General features: G+C 36.6%; 3 protein-coding genes across 11 annotated transcripts in view; 1 reads left to right on the top strand and 2 right to left on the bottom strand.

The window, feature by feature from the left end:
• Positions 1 to 1,792, bottom strand: part of ANKAR (ankyrin and armadillo repeat containing) — a 42,308-nt gene extending 40,516 nt beyond the window's left edge. For all 3 annotated transcript variants that reach the window (XM_034429300.3, XM_034429309.3, XM_034429317.3), the window contains exon 1: positions 1,414 to 1,792. The gene's annotated coding sequence lies outside the window, so the exon portion shown is untranslated. The remainder of the gene's footprint in view (positions 1 to 1,413) is intronic.
• ASNSD1 (asparagine synthetase domain containing 1) lies at positions 1,751 to 12,576 on the bottom strand. Of its 2 annotated transcripts, none has more exons than XM_034429347.3 (8): positions 12,443 to 12,576; positions 11,075 to 11,252; positions 9,812 to 9,865; positions 8,610 to 8,685; positions 5,419 to 6,966; positions 4,569 to 4,750; positions 2,527 to 3,003; positions 1,751 to 2,362 (listed from the first exon to the last, which is right to left on the bottom strand). In XM_034429347.3, the coding sequence occupies exons 5-7, from the start codon at positions 6,871 to 6,873 to the stop codon at positions 2,748 to 2,750; spliced, it is 1,893 nt and encodes a 630-aa protein (XP_034285238.2). In that variant the 5' UTR covers positions 6,874 to 6,966; positions 8,610 to 8,685; positions 9,812 to 9,865; positions 11,075 to 11,252; positions 12,443 to 12,576; the 3' UTR covers positions 1,751 to 2,362; positions 2,527 to 2,747. The 2 variants fall into 2 exon arrangements, with proteins under 2 accessions (XP_034285238.2, XP_087738231.1); XM_087882105.1 differs by having other exon boundaries at positions 2,137 to 2,362; positions 4,569 to 4,737.
• Positions 12,577 to 12,643: 67 nt separating this feature from the next.
• The window catches only part of WDR75 (WD repeat domain 75), a 31,936-nt gene continuing 25,764 nt past the window's right edge, over positions 12,644 to 18,815 (top strand). For 2 of the 6 annotated variants that reach the window (XM_034429269.3, XM_034429260.3), the window contains exons 1-4: positions 12,644 to 13,920; positions 14,745 to 14,874; positions 15,822 to 15,887; positions 17,714 to 17,813. In XM_034429269.3, coding sequence (XP_034285160.2) covers positions 13,727 to 13,920; positions 14,745 to 14,874; positions 15,822 to 15,887; positions 17,714 to 17,813 — 490 coding nt within the window. In that variant the 5' untranslated portion in view covers positions 12,644 to 13,726. Of the gene's footprint in view, positions 14,099 to 14,744; positions 14,875 to 15,821; positions 15,888 to 17,713; positions 17,814 to 18,815 lie in introns of all 6 variants that reach the window. The other 4 variants (XM_087882104.1, XM_034429286.3, XM_034429278.3 and 1 more) reach the window with 3 other exon arrangements.

Below are 18,815 nucleotides of genomic sequence, written 5' to 3'. Positions count from 1 at the left end.
TCATTTCTTTCTGATTCTTTTTTCCTTTTAATTTTTCAGAAAGCAATATAGTTAACAATAGCAGGGATACTTCCAAGCAGCTAGTTTGCAGTGCTATCAGGCAAAAGATGTGTGACTGTTTTATCTTATGCCTTCTTCACTTATATAAGAAAAACAAGAAGTAGCACTGAGTTTTACAGTAGAAGACTACAGAGCCAATTTGGTGTAGTGGTTGAAGTATCAGGCTATAAAGCAGGACGCTGTGAGTTCAAGTCCTGCTTTAGCCATGAAAGATAGCTAGATGACTTTGAGCCAGTTATTTCTCTCTCAGCTCAACTTACCTCAGAGTTGTTCCCTGGAAAACAGGAAGAGAAAGGTTGGTATGTTCACCATCTTATTTGTAAAAATAATAAAGGCAGGATACAAATTTAAAAAAACATTTTCTATGAAGAAAATAGATTATTAATCAATCTTTATTCAGTCACAGACCAGCAGATAGATGGACTATGCAAAAAAGCAAACAAAAAAGATTTGTCTGTACATCTGCACATGGTACACATAAAGACAAATTATTAGAACATGTTATAGGAGCAACAATTTGAACTTGATAAAATCAGTGCAGGGCAAACTATCGCTCACCCAGTGAGCAAAAAAATTTGTCAAAAAAATTCTTTGACAAAAAAAAAAGTTAAAGCATAGAGATAAAAAGTTGAGGGGGCTTCCTAAACACGGAATAAAAAGTTGAGTGCAGATAACAGGCATTCTCATTTCCTAGCCACCTGCAGCTTAGATGTAGGAGACCAAGCAGCGCCTCTTCAAAAAAACATTTAGTGTCGAACTGGCCCTCATATAAGAGAAGATAGCTCTTTAGGTATTCAGAAATATGTCACTGGGTGTACATATTGCACCAAGCTGTAGCCTGCTTGGCTTTGACTGAACATAATGCACGAATATAGTCAATTGTAGTTTAATAAAACAGATGGCTTGAGGTGTGAATCCAGCCAGGAAATGAACCAGGAGGACTGGGTAGTGATATATATGCTGTAAACTATTATCATGTGTATCCCTACCATAGTCAAGCCAACAGTAATTCCTTCAGTCCTTGGTCTGATCAGAAATCGCCGAACACTTTTAAATAACATTTGCACTTCAGCCTGAGGGAAGGGAGGAGAGTGAAAAGAGAAACCTACTTTCTTCGTGTTCTTTAAGCATCCTGACTGAAAAGAGAAGGAAGAAAAAGCAGTAAGGCCCCTTTAATACCCTCTAACTGTTTAAAGGCTACCTCTGCCAAATCAGGGAATAGAACTAACAGAAACCAGAAAAAAAAAAAAAAAGAAAAATTCTAATAGGTCTCTGGAAACTCAATCCTAGATAAGCAAGGTGACTGAAATACAAATCTACGCATGTAAATCTATAAATAAGTGAGAGGCTTGCCTTTTGTCCCAAGACTAGAGAGCCTCCAGCTCACATCCTCAGCTGTTAAGTGGTGAAGAAGGGAGTAGAAAGGAAAGACTGTCACTATGGATACCATAGAACAGTAAAAGAATCCTGCTACTGGTGAACTTACACCTTTTGGGAGCAAAGGCAGCGCCTTATCTCATGCTACATTTTCCCAGTAATAGCACATGACATACACCTTTTTAAAAACGTGGGCACCTTCAAGATGACTAAATTGATTGCTACAGAGCTGGCATCACATATTGTTGCTCATTGCTTTGTCTGGCAGAGATAAGAAATACCTAGTGATTGCACTTTGTCAAAGACACTGGATGATAGAAGATGCGAGAGATTTTTATACATTAAAATTTCATTTACAATCCAAAAAGGAAGAGCCAATAGTAAAAAAGCTAACAGATTTAGAACTATCCATTAATAAACATTCTCTCAAAACAATAGCTGGGATTCTGAGGGCTCTCCTGATGAATACTGGATAGAAAATGAAAATATCCAGAATAAAGATGACAAATGCTTTGCTCTTTGTAGTCTGAATTCCTCTATTGTTATTGAATTAAATAAAAGGTAGCATGATTTTAAAAACTTAAGCATAAGAGAAAAGTATTTTAAATGGCAAAGTGGACTGTAGCTTACAAACATGCCATTATTACTTTATGTTTCTTGTCCAGATACAGAAAAGCAGCAGTCTGTATAGGCATACAGTTTGTGTACGATGAGTATTTTATTTAGAGAAACAAAACAAGATTGTTTTGTTAATATAGGACTGCCTGGGTCTTGGATCTGATGCTATCACAGAGTAGGAATATAATATTACAAGTAAGTCATAAAAGAAAACATTACAATATATTCCCAGGCCTTTATTCCTACTGAGTCTTGAGGGCCATTAACTCTTAATCACTTGAGTAGTTTCAAATTTCTATTGTGGAACCTAAAGAAGCAAAGAATCTGATTTGATTAACATTTCTTTGAAGAAGCATCCAATATATTAATAAATAAATCTGTGACAAAAACATATAAAATTTATTGCAGGTAATCCAAATAGTTATGATAAAACTACAATATTTTTAAAGTTATTATTTCTGTAATTCTTACCTCAATGGGAAGCCCCTGCTCCTATGTATAAAATTTTAAGAAATAATAGAAAGCCTCTGGTGCTTATTTCCAATTAAATGTGCAGAATCCTGATCCTAGTGTAACTGTATCCAAGGTCTTTGAAGTTTGCTTAGTAAAAAATTATGTCTCTTGATAGAGTAGCTGTGGAATATGTATGTATGTATGTATGTATGTATGTATGTATGTATGTATGTATATTATTATTCTCTTGAAGCTGTCTGAAGTCTTGTACATTTGTCTGACGCCTTTTCACTGGTATTTTCCATTTTTGCAATTCGAGAACCAAATTGCATGGCCCGTTTTGGCAAAACAGCAGAGGCCGTCAAACCAAGCTCAGCAGCTACTAGACGCAAGAGCAATTTTTCTCCGATCCCACGAGGTAGAGCCAAGTTTGCTTTTTCCCATACTGGAAGCGAGTTAAGAAATGACACAACCTCTTCATCAAGAAAGGGAAATCTGAAAGGGAAAATTATAGCAAGAAAAAAAAATCAAGTTTTATAAACAAATGTAAACAAAGCTTTCTTTAATGAACTGGTTTGGTTAATAAATTGTATATTTTTTAAAAATCTCCATTTTTAATACATTCATCTACAAAACATCATTAGTGCAAAACTGTAGGCATCTACTATCCTGAATGCTATGACAACGGTAGTTAATGCTTTAGTCCAGATCAATGTAGAGAAAAGTAAAGTCTTACACTTAGGCAAGAAAACCCAAAAGTACACATATAAACTGGGTGAAACCAGGCTTAATAGCAGTAACTGTGAGAGGGATCTTAGAGTCTTAGTGGACAACCAGTTAAATATGAGCCAACAATGTGCGGTGCCAGCCAAAGAAGCCAATGCAATCCTAAATTGCATTAACAGAGGGATGCAATCAAGATCAAGTGAGGTACTAATACCACTCTATAAAGCCTTAGTAAGACCACACCTAGAGTACTGCATCCAGTTTTGGCCACCACACTATAAAAAAGATGTTGAGACTCTAGAAAAAGTGAAAGAAGAGCAACCATGATGATTAGGGGACTGGAGATTAAAACATACAATGAACTGGGACTGGCTAATCTAGTGAAGAGAAAGACCAGGGGAAACATGATAGCAGTGTTCCAATATTTGAGGGGCTGCCACAGAGAGGAGGTGGGTCAACATATTTTCCAAAGTATCTGAAGGCCAGACAAGGAATAATGGATGGAAACTGAACAAGGAGAGAATTCAATCTGGAAATAAGGAGAAATTTTCTGACCATGAGAGCAATCAACGAATGGAACAGCTTGCCTTCAGAAGTTATGGGAGCTTCACCATTGGAAGCATTCAAGAAGAGACTGGACTGCCATCTATCAGAAATGGTGTAGGGTCTTCTGCTTGGGTGGGGGGTTGGACTAGATGACCTACAAATTCACTTCCAACTCTGTTAATCTGTAATCTGTTTACAGTACACTGAAATATTATAAATTTATTTATTTCTATAATCACCCATCTCAACAAGTGTATTTTTTGTTTTCTTTCAATGAAAGACCTCCTTAAGGACCCAGATAATGTCACTTTAGTCTCAACACTCTTTTCCTAATGCTATTTCGCAGAATTTCTTGGATCTGAGCCACTGAGATTGTTTGCACAAAGAAAAGATAATCGATGATAAAAATTATGTTCTTCTCCACCCCAAGACAGAAACGCATCATAGTTCACGTCTGTGAGAAATTCACAAACAAATATTATGGATTGTTTGTGAAGTTGGATTCCCATTCCAAACATTTTTTTTCCTGATATGGCAATTATTAGTACTGAATTAATAGCTAATAATGCTATTGAACTCTGTCTCTGGGATATTAACTACCAGAAGAAAATAGTGTATTATGCCTGACAAAAAAGGACTTTTGAAAGTAGACTCTGCCTTCTTTTACCATAACATTGAATTGTTTCTTCGATTTATCTATTAGATATTTGCTGCCTTTATTCCTTATCATTATCTGAATTTTAATATGTCCGGTCAAGGACAGACTTATCTGTTGCACACCTGCTTACCTAGCTTCTTTGCCGTGATCTCCAATAACTCTATCATCTCGACCCAGATTCCTAGAAGAAATACGACTTAGTTCCATTCTTAATTCTTCAGTCAAACCCTCAAAACCACTTTTTTTGAAGCAAATACGGTGTCTGGAATACCCTGCAAGTTGTTCATCTGCTCCAATTCCTGTAAGGACAATCTGTAAAGAATATAGAAATACCATCTGTAATGAACAGAGATTACAGAATACTAACATAGACATTAACATTATATTCCAAATAAATCTAAAAGTAATTTACAATGGAGAATCCAATTTCTACAAGGTGTTCAACAGATGAAAATCTAGCCACAGCCACAAGATATAGAATGGTTAAATAAAAACCACAATGAAAAATATTTACTAAGACTTCCATAATACAAAAAAGAAAAAAAAAGATATTAAATCATTTATTTTTGAAACCTGATCATCAAGAAATATAACAAAAGAAATTAAAATTGTAAACTCAAAAAGCAAATTATGCATAATAGTATAGGGCCCAAAACAGAGACTTATTTTGTTTCTCTGTCATAATTTCCAATGCTAAAGTCAATGTAGCTGCACGTATCTACTTCCTTGTATACATTCTCTAAACCTCTTTCATCATTGGTAGCATTATTTTACCACAGAACACTCTTAATTTTACAGTTATGCATGTAGTGTAAGTTGTGCATGTAGTGTGAGTTTTAGTATGTTGGAAATTGGTCCCATTAGTCCCCCAATGAGATTAGTCCCTATTAAGTAGCATTAGACTGTAATGCCAGTTATGGAGTTTGAATAGTTTTATACAACTTTAATTGAAAAAATGGAGATGATCAATAATTTCATACCTTTGCAGGACTTTTATATGGTCGAACAGCTCCCTGATTGGTAAGCAGACCCTCTCCTCTGGAAGCAAACCACACAGCACAACCTATGCTGTCATCCAAAACAGTATCCAGTGGATAAATTAAATGTCTTATATGTTTCACTCTCATTGCTTTTAAATCCTCGAGTGTAACATTGATTTCCACAAAATTCCAAGTTCTTGAAGGATTAATTATCTTTAATTCTTCCAATCCTGCCTTGCCAGTCATTCTATCAGGAGCATTAAAAGAAGAAGAGTCACTGGTCGCAGTATTCTTGACATTTAAACATTCCTGACAAGGGGGAAATTGTTTCTTCTCTTTGCTGCATTTCTTCATGGAACTGTTTTGGTTACCTTGGCTTGTAAGCTCGAAGGCCACATTGAGAAGATCAATTGGTTCCTCCAATGGGACATACCTGTCAGCAAGGGCAGCTATAATCATGGAATCAAGGCCACCAGAAAAAAGTATGGCAATATAGGATTTCTTCAGATCTTTTTCTGATATTTCTCCTCTGATTGGATCACCGTTTCTCATTAGGCATATAACCCGTTTCTTTACAGCTCTACTCAATACATCAATAAACTGATGGACTCTTTCCTTCCTGTGATGTTCTGCAAGAAATTTTTGAAGAACTTCCACATCAGCTACAGTCGAGGGAAAACTAAATAATTGGGATTCTACTGTCATGTCAGAAATTTCCTTATTTAAAGGAATGATAGGAGCTATCAACGAAGTTGATGTATTCATTACAAGAGACACGTAAGCAGGTAAAGATTTAGAAACCACGCTTAAATCTCCAGGGATTACTTCTCCAGCTACATTTTGTCTGGGAAGAAATCTCCAAGGATGTAACATTAAAGTAATAGATTTATGAGCAATACAATCCTGCAGATTCATCTGAAAAATCCCTGATGCTGGAACTTCCAGCCACGGATTATGAGAGGCAGAACTAACAGAACTCAGTACAACAACAGCATCACTCTCTTTATTAAACTGCCACAGCAGACTTCGACGGCCAAAGTAGTCCCTGCCAAACCATAAGCAATGCCTGGATGCCTGATAAAAAATAAAAGACCATGGACCTTGAATGGAGGACAGCGCTGTCAAAAAATCAGAGTCACTATTGCAAGAGCAGAGTTGGCGAAAAATAACTTGAGTGTCATTTTCTTCCCTTTCCACAGAAATTCCACTGAAGATTTCTCCATTCCAAAGGAATACATTACCAGAGTCTTCCAATGGCTGTGGAGTCATTAGTCCCCTTAAATGAAGTACATGGCCAGAAAATAAGCACCAATATGGAAGATGAAGAACAGTCTTTTCCAGTTGTTGGCTCCTATCAGGCCCCCTTCTTTTAAGATTATTTAGGATATCTTCTTTCAAGATACTACTTCCAGGGGCATAAGCAGATAAGCTGATCACACAGCAAATTCCACACATTGTCAACTTGTACTGGACTTATTCATTTCTTGGTCTTGGTCTTTTCTGAGTTCTCTATTTCTTGATGAGCCTTCTTTAGTTCATCTAAAGTAACTGGAGGGAAAAGAAAAGCTCACTTTTAACGTATTAATTAAAAGGTGTAGAGAATCGTGCAAATATTTAAAGTAGTTTATAAATACATATAAAATTATGTTCAATGCAACTCCAGTGTACACGTTTACCATAACCCATGCACAAGAATCTGCCTTACAGTCCTTCCAAATACACTAATCCAGTATAGGAACAAATATCAGCTGCATATGTTTCACTCCCTTGAGAGTGCAACAAGAGACCATTGATCTGATCAGTTATTCAGGGACACCTCAACCAAAGTACAGAATGGAAGAAGTCTTCTTCACTGTCACTGCCTTTGGTAGACATGGAAAATATAGCAGTAAGAAAAAGCATTATTATTGGAACATACTGTCAAAATGGTTTATGAAAGAAACTCTCCCCTAGAGATAATGTACTGCCATTTAATTCAATGTTTGAAAGCAGTACCTGAAAATACTTGCTAAATCCTTTTCTAATTATAGTAATGTAATTCCCTTCAGAATATTTACTGCCCCATGTATACCAATAATTGAAATAAAATATCAGATCCTTATCTGTATAAAAACTATATTTAATGATGAAACATCTCCCTGTTATATATTATTTAGCTGATTTTTTAAAGTCTATTTAAACATTAATATTTTGGTTCCATATAAATGCCAAACAAATATAATTAAAATTTTGATATATAATCTTGATTGCAATATCCTCAATTAGTTCAAAATCAAGTTGACAGAATTACAACTGTGTAGCTAGATTGAAAATTATTATACTGAGTTCTGGAGTTGCCTAATTAACATTATTAACTTAAACAACAGTATCTAACTTTCATGTTCTAAAAAGCTCAAGACCCATTCCTGAAAATCTTCAGGGAGGCTCTTGTGTATGTATTCCCATAGTTACATGATGATAAAGTAAAGAGTCTTCTCTGCTATAGCATTACAGAACTGAGGATGATTCCCAAAGGGAAGGGACGAGCAATACATGATCTTCCAGTTATTACAGAAGTAAATTTTTTAATATACTTAGAATTGCCTTTTATGACTGCATTATTTAGCAATCAAAATTCCAGTCCTAATTAGCACAGTTAAATGAAGACTACCTGCATATGTACATCAGAGATGGGTTTCAGCAGGTTCTGACCAGTTCTGGAGAACCGGTAGTGAAATTTTGAGTAGTTCAGAGAACCGGTAAATACCACCCCTGACTGGCCCCGCCCCATCTATTCTCTCCCTGCCGATTCCCAGTTGATTGGGAAGAAATGGAGATTTCGCAGTAATCTTTCCCTGGAGTGGGGAGGGAATGGAGATTTTACAGTATCCTTCCCCTGGAGTGGGGAGGGAATGGAGATTTTACAGTATCCTTCTCCTGCCACACCCACCAAGCCATGCCACACCCACAGAACCGGCAGTAAAAAAATTTGAAACCCACCACTGATGCACATATTACGTTTCTGGAGATGTACCACGATTTTATCACTTCAGATAAAAATAATCCACTGAGCATACAAAAATGCCAATATATTATTCTACAACCCCATGGTGTGAAACAAAAGTCAATTTATCTCACTGAACACTATCAATTTTAATATTAAGTTATATATTCTAAAATGTCTAAAATATAAATATATCTGAGGAACATACTTTTGCATTCGGAGAGAGTTTGAGTTTTGTCTGCTAGAAAGAATATATTGCTGTTGGGTTGTTGTCTGTAAACTTTCTGCAAATTAAAAAGAAACAGTCTGAAAGGTTCAACATTAAGAGATAAGACTTTTTCTAGTTTTCTTTTTCCATTTCTGAGTTATCTCCCACTAGGATTGAAAGTAGAAAATCGATAAACATATGTGAAATTCTCTTCTTCAACAAAAACAAAGCTTGCTTCAAACTCCCACCTTTTTTTAAAAAAAAAAGTCTGCAAGCTAGCTCTATTTTTGGAATCATATAATATGATCCATCTTTCATTTTTAGATACTCGTTAAGATGGTATGAGTTTAGGGTGCTAAATAAGTAATAAATGTCAAGAAAATAAAGAGCATGGTGGTGCGGCTGACTAAAGCACTGTTATTAACAGTTATTAACATCAGCTGCCTGCAATTACTGCAAGTTCAAATCTCACCAGGCTCAAGGTTGACTCAGCCTTCCATCCTTTCTAAGGTAGGTAAAATGAGGACCCAGATTGTGGGGGCAATAAGCTGACTTTGTATAAAAATATACAAAAGTATGAAGGCTATTGCTTAACGCATTGTAAGCCGCCCTGAGTCTCTGGAGAAGGGCGGCATATAAATCAAATTAAAAAAAAAACACACACAATCTCTTGTAGTAAAGCAAAATCTGAAAATCATTAAACATAACTACAGAATAGTAGAAAATAGTAGGAAACAAAAGGTCATTCCAAAATATTTTACCACTTTCCATAGTGCCAGAAAGAATGGGACCAGATGTATTGCTGACTGCTTTAAGAATGCATACATGTGGAAATGCTACATGTTGCATATTGTGTTTTACACATTTAGGTATTACTTTGACTGTTGCTCCAAGTAGATTACTTCTGGTTTATCAATAATAGCCATTATCATTAGATATATATAGTATTAGCTTTATGCAATACTGTAACAATACCAACAAATGGGTGAGAGCAGATGGAATTGGATCAAAACTTGTTACCAAATCATACAAGACCATCACAATTCAACCACCTTAATAAAATAATACAATATTTTAGAGTGTCAGCATAGTTACATCTGCTCATTCTATATTGGCATAATGCTCAAATAAGTACACACCTCAGTATCAGTTATAAATTCCTTTATAACTATGAATAATATAAGACTTTTATAGTCACTTACACGGTTCTTCTTCAAGTTGGAAATTTCATCAACTACAATTTTTTGCTCTTTAATCTGCAATTAAATGATGAAAAAAGATCTCACTTCCATGAGAAACAAGCGCAAGTTTTCCAAGCATAATTTGTAAATTAGCTTTTTAAATCTCCCTAACATATATAAATATACATTTTAAAAAGTAAAATAAACACATCTTATTTACATGCATCAGGTGTATTCCATCATAAAAACTGACAAAGTGATGTCTATTTAGAAACTCTTGTGTAGCATCTTCTTCACACAGAAATGTCAAACAACATGCAAGTAAGAGATGGCCCTACTATTCCAGACTGAGCTATCTGATGAGCAAGAGCAATTCTCCTATATCACTTGCAGCCTACAGAATTTACTTCTCCAGGAGCTATTGCTTAGTTTCCACTCCATCCATAAAATATTTAAAAGCCCATCTTTTTACCAGACATTTAACTTTCATTTGCCTTATAATTCAAGCATTTGTTTTAATTTCTGTTTTAAATTTTTGAATTATTTTATTTTTTAAATAAAAAATAGTACTCAGATGAGTAGAAACACAGAATTTAGTTCAGATAAATATACATTTAAGCCATGTCAGTAAATAGTATCGCATAAACTTCTATCCCAAACATGGTTAAATGATTCAGTCAATAAGAAAACTTAAGATTGTTATAGTTAGAGAATGCATCCATTATAATTACAAATAAAAGTTCTAAAGCTTAGATTTTAAGACATTTACTATCATCACATGGATTCATATGAGAAATCTATTTTCCCCCATCCAGCATTTTTTTTACATTCACCTATACTTCTTTCAATATGCCGAATTGAAGATATTTAACCCTCCAGCTTCAGCAAGGAGCAAAAAAATGTACATTTTTGGCAAATTCAAAATAATCCAACTGAATTTCTATGTTAAAAAGAAGCATCCCCATCTTCAGTGAGAATTGTTCTTTTAAAAGGACAATTATATTTTTCAAAGAGAAGTTATTATTTCAACAATGTTCACTACATTAGGCTGCATGTAAGCCCCAAATTCAATGAAGCCTGATCCTTAATTTGTGTTTAGCATAGTCTGGGCTATCAAACTGTTGGTATCACTAGACAGGATTTCTTTCTGAAAGTTACTCTGTTGCATCTCCTGAAAGCAGAGTTTAGTACTATTTTATCAAGATTCTACCATCAGCAGTTACAGATGTAAATTGTCCATATTAGTGTCTCTCATTCTATTAATTTCATTGTTTCTCCACTGACCTTTCTGTTCAGCTCTTCTTTATCAGGCAACGTTGACCCTTCCCCCCCTTCCCTTAGTAGTGCTTGGCTTGACATCTGCTCCTGTTGAGTGGTCAGAAGCACCCCAGGTTCTTTTCCAATGGCAGATATAATCATTTAGTGCTCCCTTGTCAGGTTAAAGGCGACAGGATCTCAAGACCTGAAGAAAAAGCAAGAAACCAGAGTAATTATCCAATTATATTCAGAGCCAGTAGCCAATGCAAAATCTTTCTCTAAAGGAAGAGAGCTGCATATCTTTTGTGAATAGGTGTGGTGATAAAAGCAACTACTCCCATATGTATTTGAACTGCTTTCACAACCAAACCTCCAAGATGCCCCCCCACCCCAAATCCCAATTCTTATGAACTGCTTGAAGGGATCTGGTAAGAAAACATTCACAGTAAGCTGAGTTCACCCTTAGAGGTGCTAGGAGGATGGATGTATCAGGTACCTGTGGTTGAGGAAACCACATTGTTACTATTCACTGACCACATCCCAAAGAGTTAGTAGTATGGCTAGCAGCTGCCCTACTGGGAAGGAATAAATAATACGGTCAGCCAGATACATTTATCCTACTTATTCCAACATCATATATATATATATATACATACATTACAAACTATTCTAAAAATACAAGTTCCAGGTATATTAGTAAAAAAAGCAGATATACTGTGAACTCCAGAATTTAAGATTTTAAAATTTTAAAATCTTAAATTCCAGAGTTCGCAGTATGAAAAAATTTTTGGAGTGACTTTGAGAGGTCCACCCCTCTCAGGAAAACATACCCCATAGGGTTGCTGTTTTAGAAAACACCTGACAAGAAAAGGCATCTTTGTCCCAGGATGTCCTCATCAGCCGCATTAGAGAGGGGTAAAATGGGAATTAGAATTCAGCCTCTGAAGAGGTACATATTGTCCATTCTTGGTCTGCACGAGGCCAAGAAAGTAAGCGACTCACAGTAGCTAAATCCACCCCCACCCAAAACTAGATAGTCTAGAGCAGGGGTCTCCAACCTTGGCCACTTTAAGCCTGGCAGACTCCAACTCCCAGAATTCCCTAGCCAACAAAGCTGCCTTGGGAATTCTGGGAGTTGAAGTCCTCCAGATTTAAAGTAACCAAGGTTGGAGACCCCTGCTTTAGAGCAGAGCTGAGGAACGATGGACCCTATGGTTTGTGGATCTCAAGCATGGCTGACTCAAGAATTCTGGGAGTTGAAGTCCACAAGTCATAACTCCTGCGCTAGAGTATCCTCAGACCTAACCTCCCCAAAACACGCTTCAGCCCCGCTACCCGTCCCTAAAAATCTGTAAAATATTAATCTGGTTATTTAATTCCCGTAGCCATACGTACAATTTTAAGTCCACCCTCCTGCCACTCTCGTCTATTTCTCCTTGAGACTTTGAAGCAGAAGCCATTGAACAACCACTCTGATTTTGATTGGATGCGCGATATGACGAGCACGCGTTGCAACCAATGAAGTGAAGCTGGCGGAAAACGCAGCACGAGATTGCGAAAAGGATTTATGAGAAAAGGCCAGCGGAGGAGGGGCTTGGTATCTTTATCATAGATTTTTTACAAACAAGATTGACGCTATACGCCATTGAGTGATTGATTGGAATCAGAGGAGCAATTTATCTGGATTCTTTTGCTTAAGACTTGCATTGCATTTGGAACTAGAGGGTTTGGAAGAAGTCAGCAAATCAAAAAAGTTGTTTTAAGAATGACATTCAAAGTATAAAATTTGGAGAATAATTGTATTTTTGCATTGAGCGAATTGCTTATCTTTCTTGTGGGGACCCCATTTTTTGCGATCAAAATTCTTTTGTATTATCCATCCTTGCTCTAACGTAAATGTTTTGGGATGGGTGTGTATGGAGTCCTTGGCGACACATCCCTGCAACTTTCTTGGCCAAATTTTCCGAAGTGGTTTGCCTTTTGCCTGCTTTTCAGGGCTGAGAGACACTGACCCAGGGTCGCTGGCTTTTTTGTGCCTTTTAATCATTATACCAAACTAGCTCTTAAATGCGTTTAATGTATGCAATGCATTTAATGTAAGTAAGACAGCTTGCAGAGTGTATTTTGAAAGAATTCATACAATCGGCAAAATTAATAACAAAGCATTATTTCAACTTAGGGTTTCAGTTCCTTAAGTTTCATTAGCCGATGTCCTCAACTGAGCCCGGAACTATTGTACCCTATCCCGAAAACAGAGCAGCCTCGGCTCAAATAGGAAATTTGACACAGGCAGCGTGTACACTACACTCTGCAAACTTTCCTCCAGAAGTCATCTCGGACTACCTCGTCTGCAACTCAACGGTGTCGCTCTACACTCCCGCATAACGATATTTAAAGCCTCTCTACAAATGTTAAATTGCAAGTCGGGGGAATCACATGCCCGCTGAAGTTACAAAGATACGGCAAAGCCTGAGCAGCTGGACCGTCCTATGCAAATTTCTTGCTGCCCAAACTCGAATCACTTCTTAGCCCAACCTTAAACTCAAGAAATCCTAACCGGGGCAAGAGAGACACTCTATCTAACCCCTCTCTATCTACTAGCACTTTCAATCCAGATATTGAAACGTGAAAGCAGGAAAACGGAAGGCGCCCCCCCTTTATAGGGAAAGAGGACCCAATATGATAGAGCTCCAAGGAAATATTTTGGCTAGAGAGGTTGCGACTGTTCCTTCCTGGATTTCCCAGAGGGGAGGGGCACGAAGGTTGGAGGTCGGCTCGTGTGGAAAGATGGTGGCGCGCGAGGAACTCCGCGTGGTTCGCTGCGGCGGGAGCTGGTTGAGCGGGTGTCGCGCGGTGTTTTCTGCAGATTCGAAGTTAGTAGAATTGGAGAGTTGAAGAGCTTCCATGACGCGAGAAAGTTGCAATTGCAAGAAGGACGGCGTTTTATTTTATTGACATGTACCTGCGCGTGTGCAATGCACTTGTACATAAAATGCTTGCACTGATACATTCGTTAGACATATACGCGGGAATATTCACCTGATTGTAGTGGTAATGTCTTTTCTGGGTTAGGCTGTTAATATCTTTAGGCAACTGCTTTTGAGCTCCAAAAGTTCACTCCAAAAAATTACTTTAGGATGAATTTGCAGTCCGTAATGTCACTTCAAAAGGAGAAAGTGCCATAGGATCTGCAGTTAGAATGTGACTTCCCTCTTAGATTCTTGCTGTAATCTTTAATGTTTGTGAATAGAGAGTCTAGATTTAGTTCTCAGGTCAGTAGTTTAAGCCGTGTAAAAATAGAGGCAGATCTCTTTTGTTTTCTTGTAGACTGAGGACATCACTTCTCTGGGATTTTGGCTTCTAAATTTCTGGTGGTGGGTCTGTGCTTTGTTTTTATATTGATGTGAAATGTAAAATGATACAAATATATGAATCTTAATAAGTTTGTTATTGCTTCATATTTATTCAAAATACATTCGTCCGTATTTTGTTTTTGAACGACGCACCATAGGTTTAAGGTAGAGTTTTAGTGCTGATAGATCACATAGTTTAGTGGATTTTGAACAGTTTATTTTAGTCTTTTAGCTTTAATGTTAAAGATCTGACGAATCATGTTTTCTAATTCTGCTTAACATATAATATGTTGTTCGAATTACATAGATGCCTTTTACATTAACTTTTTAAAAATCATTTACAGGTATCTTCTATGTGCTTCAGGTGACTACATTAAAGTCTACAGTACGCTTACAGAAGAATGTTTACATATCCTACAAGGTCACAGCAATCTAGTGACAGGAATCCAGTTGAATCCTCAAAATCATTTACAGGTTGTTATCAGTTTCATTATGGCATGTCATTTTATTCAAACATAATTGGGGTACAGGGACATATAGAAGGGCTAATAATTGAAAATTGGAGTTTGCTGAAAATAGGATTAGCTGTCTATCACTGTAAACCTGTAAAGACAATGTATGGCTTTTATTTTTCACTGTCTAGAATGCTATGTTTACTTCTGGATCAAATTGCTGGGCATATATCAGTCCAATTGTAGCATGATTTGAGTTTGACACTTTTGAGCCAGTAGCATTGACTTACTAGTTTCTTGTACAGTTTAAAAGTTCCATGCCATTTGAGGCCTGCATAGTTTAAAGCAAACTAGGGAAACACTTGTTTTCTAGATTTATTGGATCTCAATTTTCATTATCTCTGATTATTGGGCATTCAGTTAGGACTGAGAGGGCCCCAGGAGTAAATGCTGCTTCTCATCTCTATCCTTATATGGAAAAAAGAATTGGTTAGGCTCAGAAGTACCTTTTGCATCTGTTGTATCCACTCAGTGGAATTTCTCCATGGAGTAATGCAGCAATTCTTTCTTTGTGGATACCTAAGATCCACTACATAAGGTTGTTCCCTCAGTGCTTCTTGCTGGATAAGGACTCTTAAAGTTAGTATGTATCTGTGGGACCTAAAATGGTCCTTCAAATTCTATCATGTTGGTTGGGTTTAATTATTATTGGGTTTCAGGAAAGTTTTTATAATTTTTTAAAAAAATCTATGTTCATGCTATTTATGAGCCTGTGTTTTGGCAGAGATCAGGAATAAATATGCGCACATGATTTTTATCAATATGAATGATTTTACCAAATACATTAAAATATCATATACTATAATGTCATAAATAAAGCAGGAGCCGCTAGGAGTACAGAAACTCAACACTTTTTCTATATGTATCAAAATTGAAACTTATAGATCACTTTTTTTCTCTTCTTACTAGCTTTATTCATGGTCTCTAGATGGCACTATTAAACTCTGGGATTTTATGGATGGAATTCTTATCAAGGTTTGTTCAGTTTTCCTTTTCTTTAATCTTTTATAAATCATTCATAATTTATGCTCACAAAGATATCAGACCACAAATTAGTACAGTAATCAGATTTGTACCTAATGAACCCAGAAATATTCTTTTGATTTCAGCAGTTGAATAATATGCATTATAGTGGGATGATATTGGGTGTGATTTTTGTATGGTTGCGTAGCTATAATCTGCTAGTATCATGCAAACCACATGTTAGCTATTGTAAATGATTTATTGCATATGAAATGTAATCCAAGACGTAATACAAAATATCAAACAAAATTTACCCAGAAATGTAAATGGCTCTTGAAAGACATGAAAGCTTGGCTGTTCAGGAGATTTGGGATATTTGAGATATTGTGAGCTTGTTTTTTTTCAATATTGAAGTATTGCTTAATGTCATTAATGTTGTCGAATTTGTATATTTGGAATATGTTCATATTAGTAGGAATTATTTTTATTTTATTACTATTTTAATCTGATGTACAGATGCCAGGTTTTGTTTCTCAATGATCAGTGATTGGAGTGGTTTATAAGACTAGGAAAAAATAGTATATCGTATTATATTTGGTTATGATTGCTCAGTATGACTGTTATTATTAATTTCTTGCAGTAATTTTTGTTAGTATTTAAGTTGACTACTGTGGCTATTTTAGGGCTTTTAAAAATATTTTACTGTAACTGTTTTAATTGCTGTAGCAGTTCCTGTACATTTGACAGTGGAATAAATGGAATAAATAGGTTTTCTCTAGTTTACTGTATGTAGTATGTACAGTGTAACTGTTATGTACAGGGCCAGGATGTGAACAGAGGTTTCTCAATATATAGTCTATTATAATTGCAGTTTCTTCTGATACAGTGGTTGTCCCTGAATGACCACTTGTTCAGCAACTGTTCAAACTTGTGACAGCTACGAACGAGTAGTACTTACAATTGGTCCTCAAAGTTCTGGTGATTGCAGCATCCGCAAGCTCATGTGACTGGGTATTTGGTCCCCAGCACACAGTTACAGTGATTTTGTGATGTCCCAAGCATGATCATTCATGCCATGAGAAAAACAGGATATTCCAGGAGTACCGTACAATTCTATCCCTACAAATGTTGCATTTTGCACATCCATATTTTATCAGACACTCTGATATCGTATCTTCTTCAAAACTAAATTCGTTACTCAAAAGGCAGCTGGAAGGTAAATGTTTTGCACAAAGTAGTTATGTGATCACCCTCTGCGGGCTTCTTTGCTGATTTTCTACTAGCAGTGTCAGTAGGGAAGCTGGCAGGAAGTGGCAAATGACCACATGATGTCCTCATTTAATGACATGGTGATTTGCTTAATGACAGCAACAAGGAAGTGCTGGCACTGCAATCGCTAAGCAACATGGTCACATGGCATCACATTTACGACTACATTGCTTAGTGGCAGAAATTCCAGTCTCAATTGCTGTTGTTAACAGGACTACCTTTAATTTTGCAGATTGTGTTTATGTATTTTTTTAAATAATTGGGGGGATGTATCCCTTTTTATCAAGTGAACTCAAGACTGCTTAATAATGAAATGAAATATTCAGCATGAATAATATGTTTTTGGGAACATATTCCGTTGTGCTGGCATAAGAGCAACTATGCCAGTAACCAAGCCAAACGAAAAGAACAAACACATTGGTAATATGGGGCAGGGAGTATTTTTCTTATTCTCCTACTTTCAAAAACTGCTTGGAACTTAGGACAAATAGTATTTCTTGCCAGGATTTCACCTTGAGATTGGCTGAAATATAATAGAGATATTGTGTCACTTTGTTCTTTTCTTCTAGACATTTGTTGTTGGGTCTAAACTCTTTGCATTTTACACCCTTGCAAGTTCAGAGAATTCTGCATTTATCATCATTTCAAAGCATAACGATGAAAAATCAGGTATGTTTATAACCTATGTCCTTTTTTTCTATAGATCTTATGTTCTCATGAACCTCTTTTAAACCTTTGTCAAAGAATGGAAGGCTGGAGTAAAATAAATTCACTGCTTGTGGTACTCTGCCTTGTATTATGAAAAATAAAAGTAAGCATGTGTAAGCTCTCTTACATTCTCAGAGTTAATTAATTTTAAAGTTATTCTCCTCTCTAGCTCAGGATTGTTAACTATTTGACAGGATTTTCAGATGTATACTTGTTCTAAACCAGTTGTAAAAACAATGTGAAGTGTTGTGGTTCATTGAATGCTAACAGTTTTATTGTGATGTAAGTTTTTGTGAAACAATGACCTAAAAGAAAACCCAGGAAATAAAATAATGTAATCTTATGGCTCTTGGAACTTGAGACTGTCTGTGAACTGGTTGATAAGCGTTTATGGTTAGGCTGATGATGACTAATTTTCCATAATGGGTGAAATGAAGGAGCATCATGAGTTTATGTTTGTTTGTTTTATGTTTTATTTGATTTGTATACCGCCCTACTCCCGAAGGACTCAGGGCGGTGAACAGCCAAACAATAAAATAACATAGATACAAAAAATTTAAAAACCAGATAAAATCAAATTAAATCATTTTGGCCCAGACAAATTAAAACACCCCAATAATTTAAAAACAGATTAAAATTTACATATTTAAAAAGGGAAGAGATTAGGCCAAGCCCGCCTGATGGAATAAAAAGGTCTTCACAGCGCGGCGGAAGGTGCGCAGATCCGGGATCCTCTGTATCTCTGGGGGGAGCCCATTCCAGATGGTAGGTGCCCCCACAGAGAAGGCTCTCCCCCTAGGGGTCGCCAGCCGACATTGTTTGGCTGACGGCACCCGGAGGAGTCCCTCTCTATGAGAGCGTACTGGCCGGTGGGAGGCTATTGGTGGTAGTAGGCGGTCCTGTAGATAACCAGGTCCTAAGCCATGGAGCGCTTTAAAGGTGGTAACCAAAACCTTGAAGCGC

Source organism: Pantherophis guttatus, chromosome 1, assembly GCF_059756535.1.
Source record: "Pantherophis guttatus breed Tessera chromosome 1, ASM5975653v1, whole genome shotgun sequence".
Classification (NCBI taxonomy): domain Eukaryota; kingdom Metazoa; phylum Chordata; class Lepidosauria; order Squamata; family Colubridae; genus Pantherophis; species Pantherophis guttatus.
Note: the sequence above shows the minus strand (reverse complement) of the source record. Positions and strands in the feature narration are given on the sequence as shown.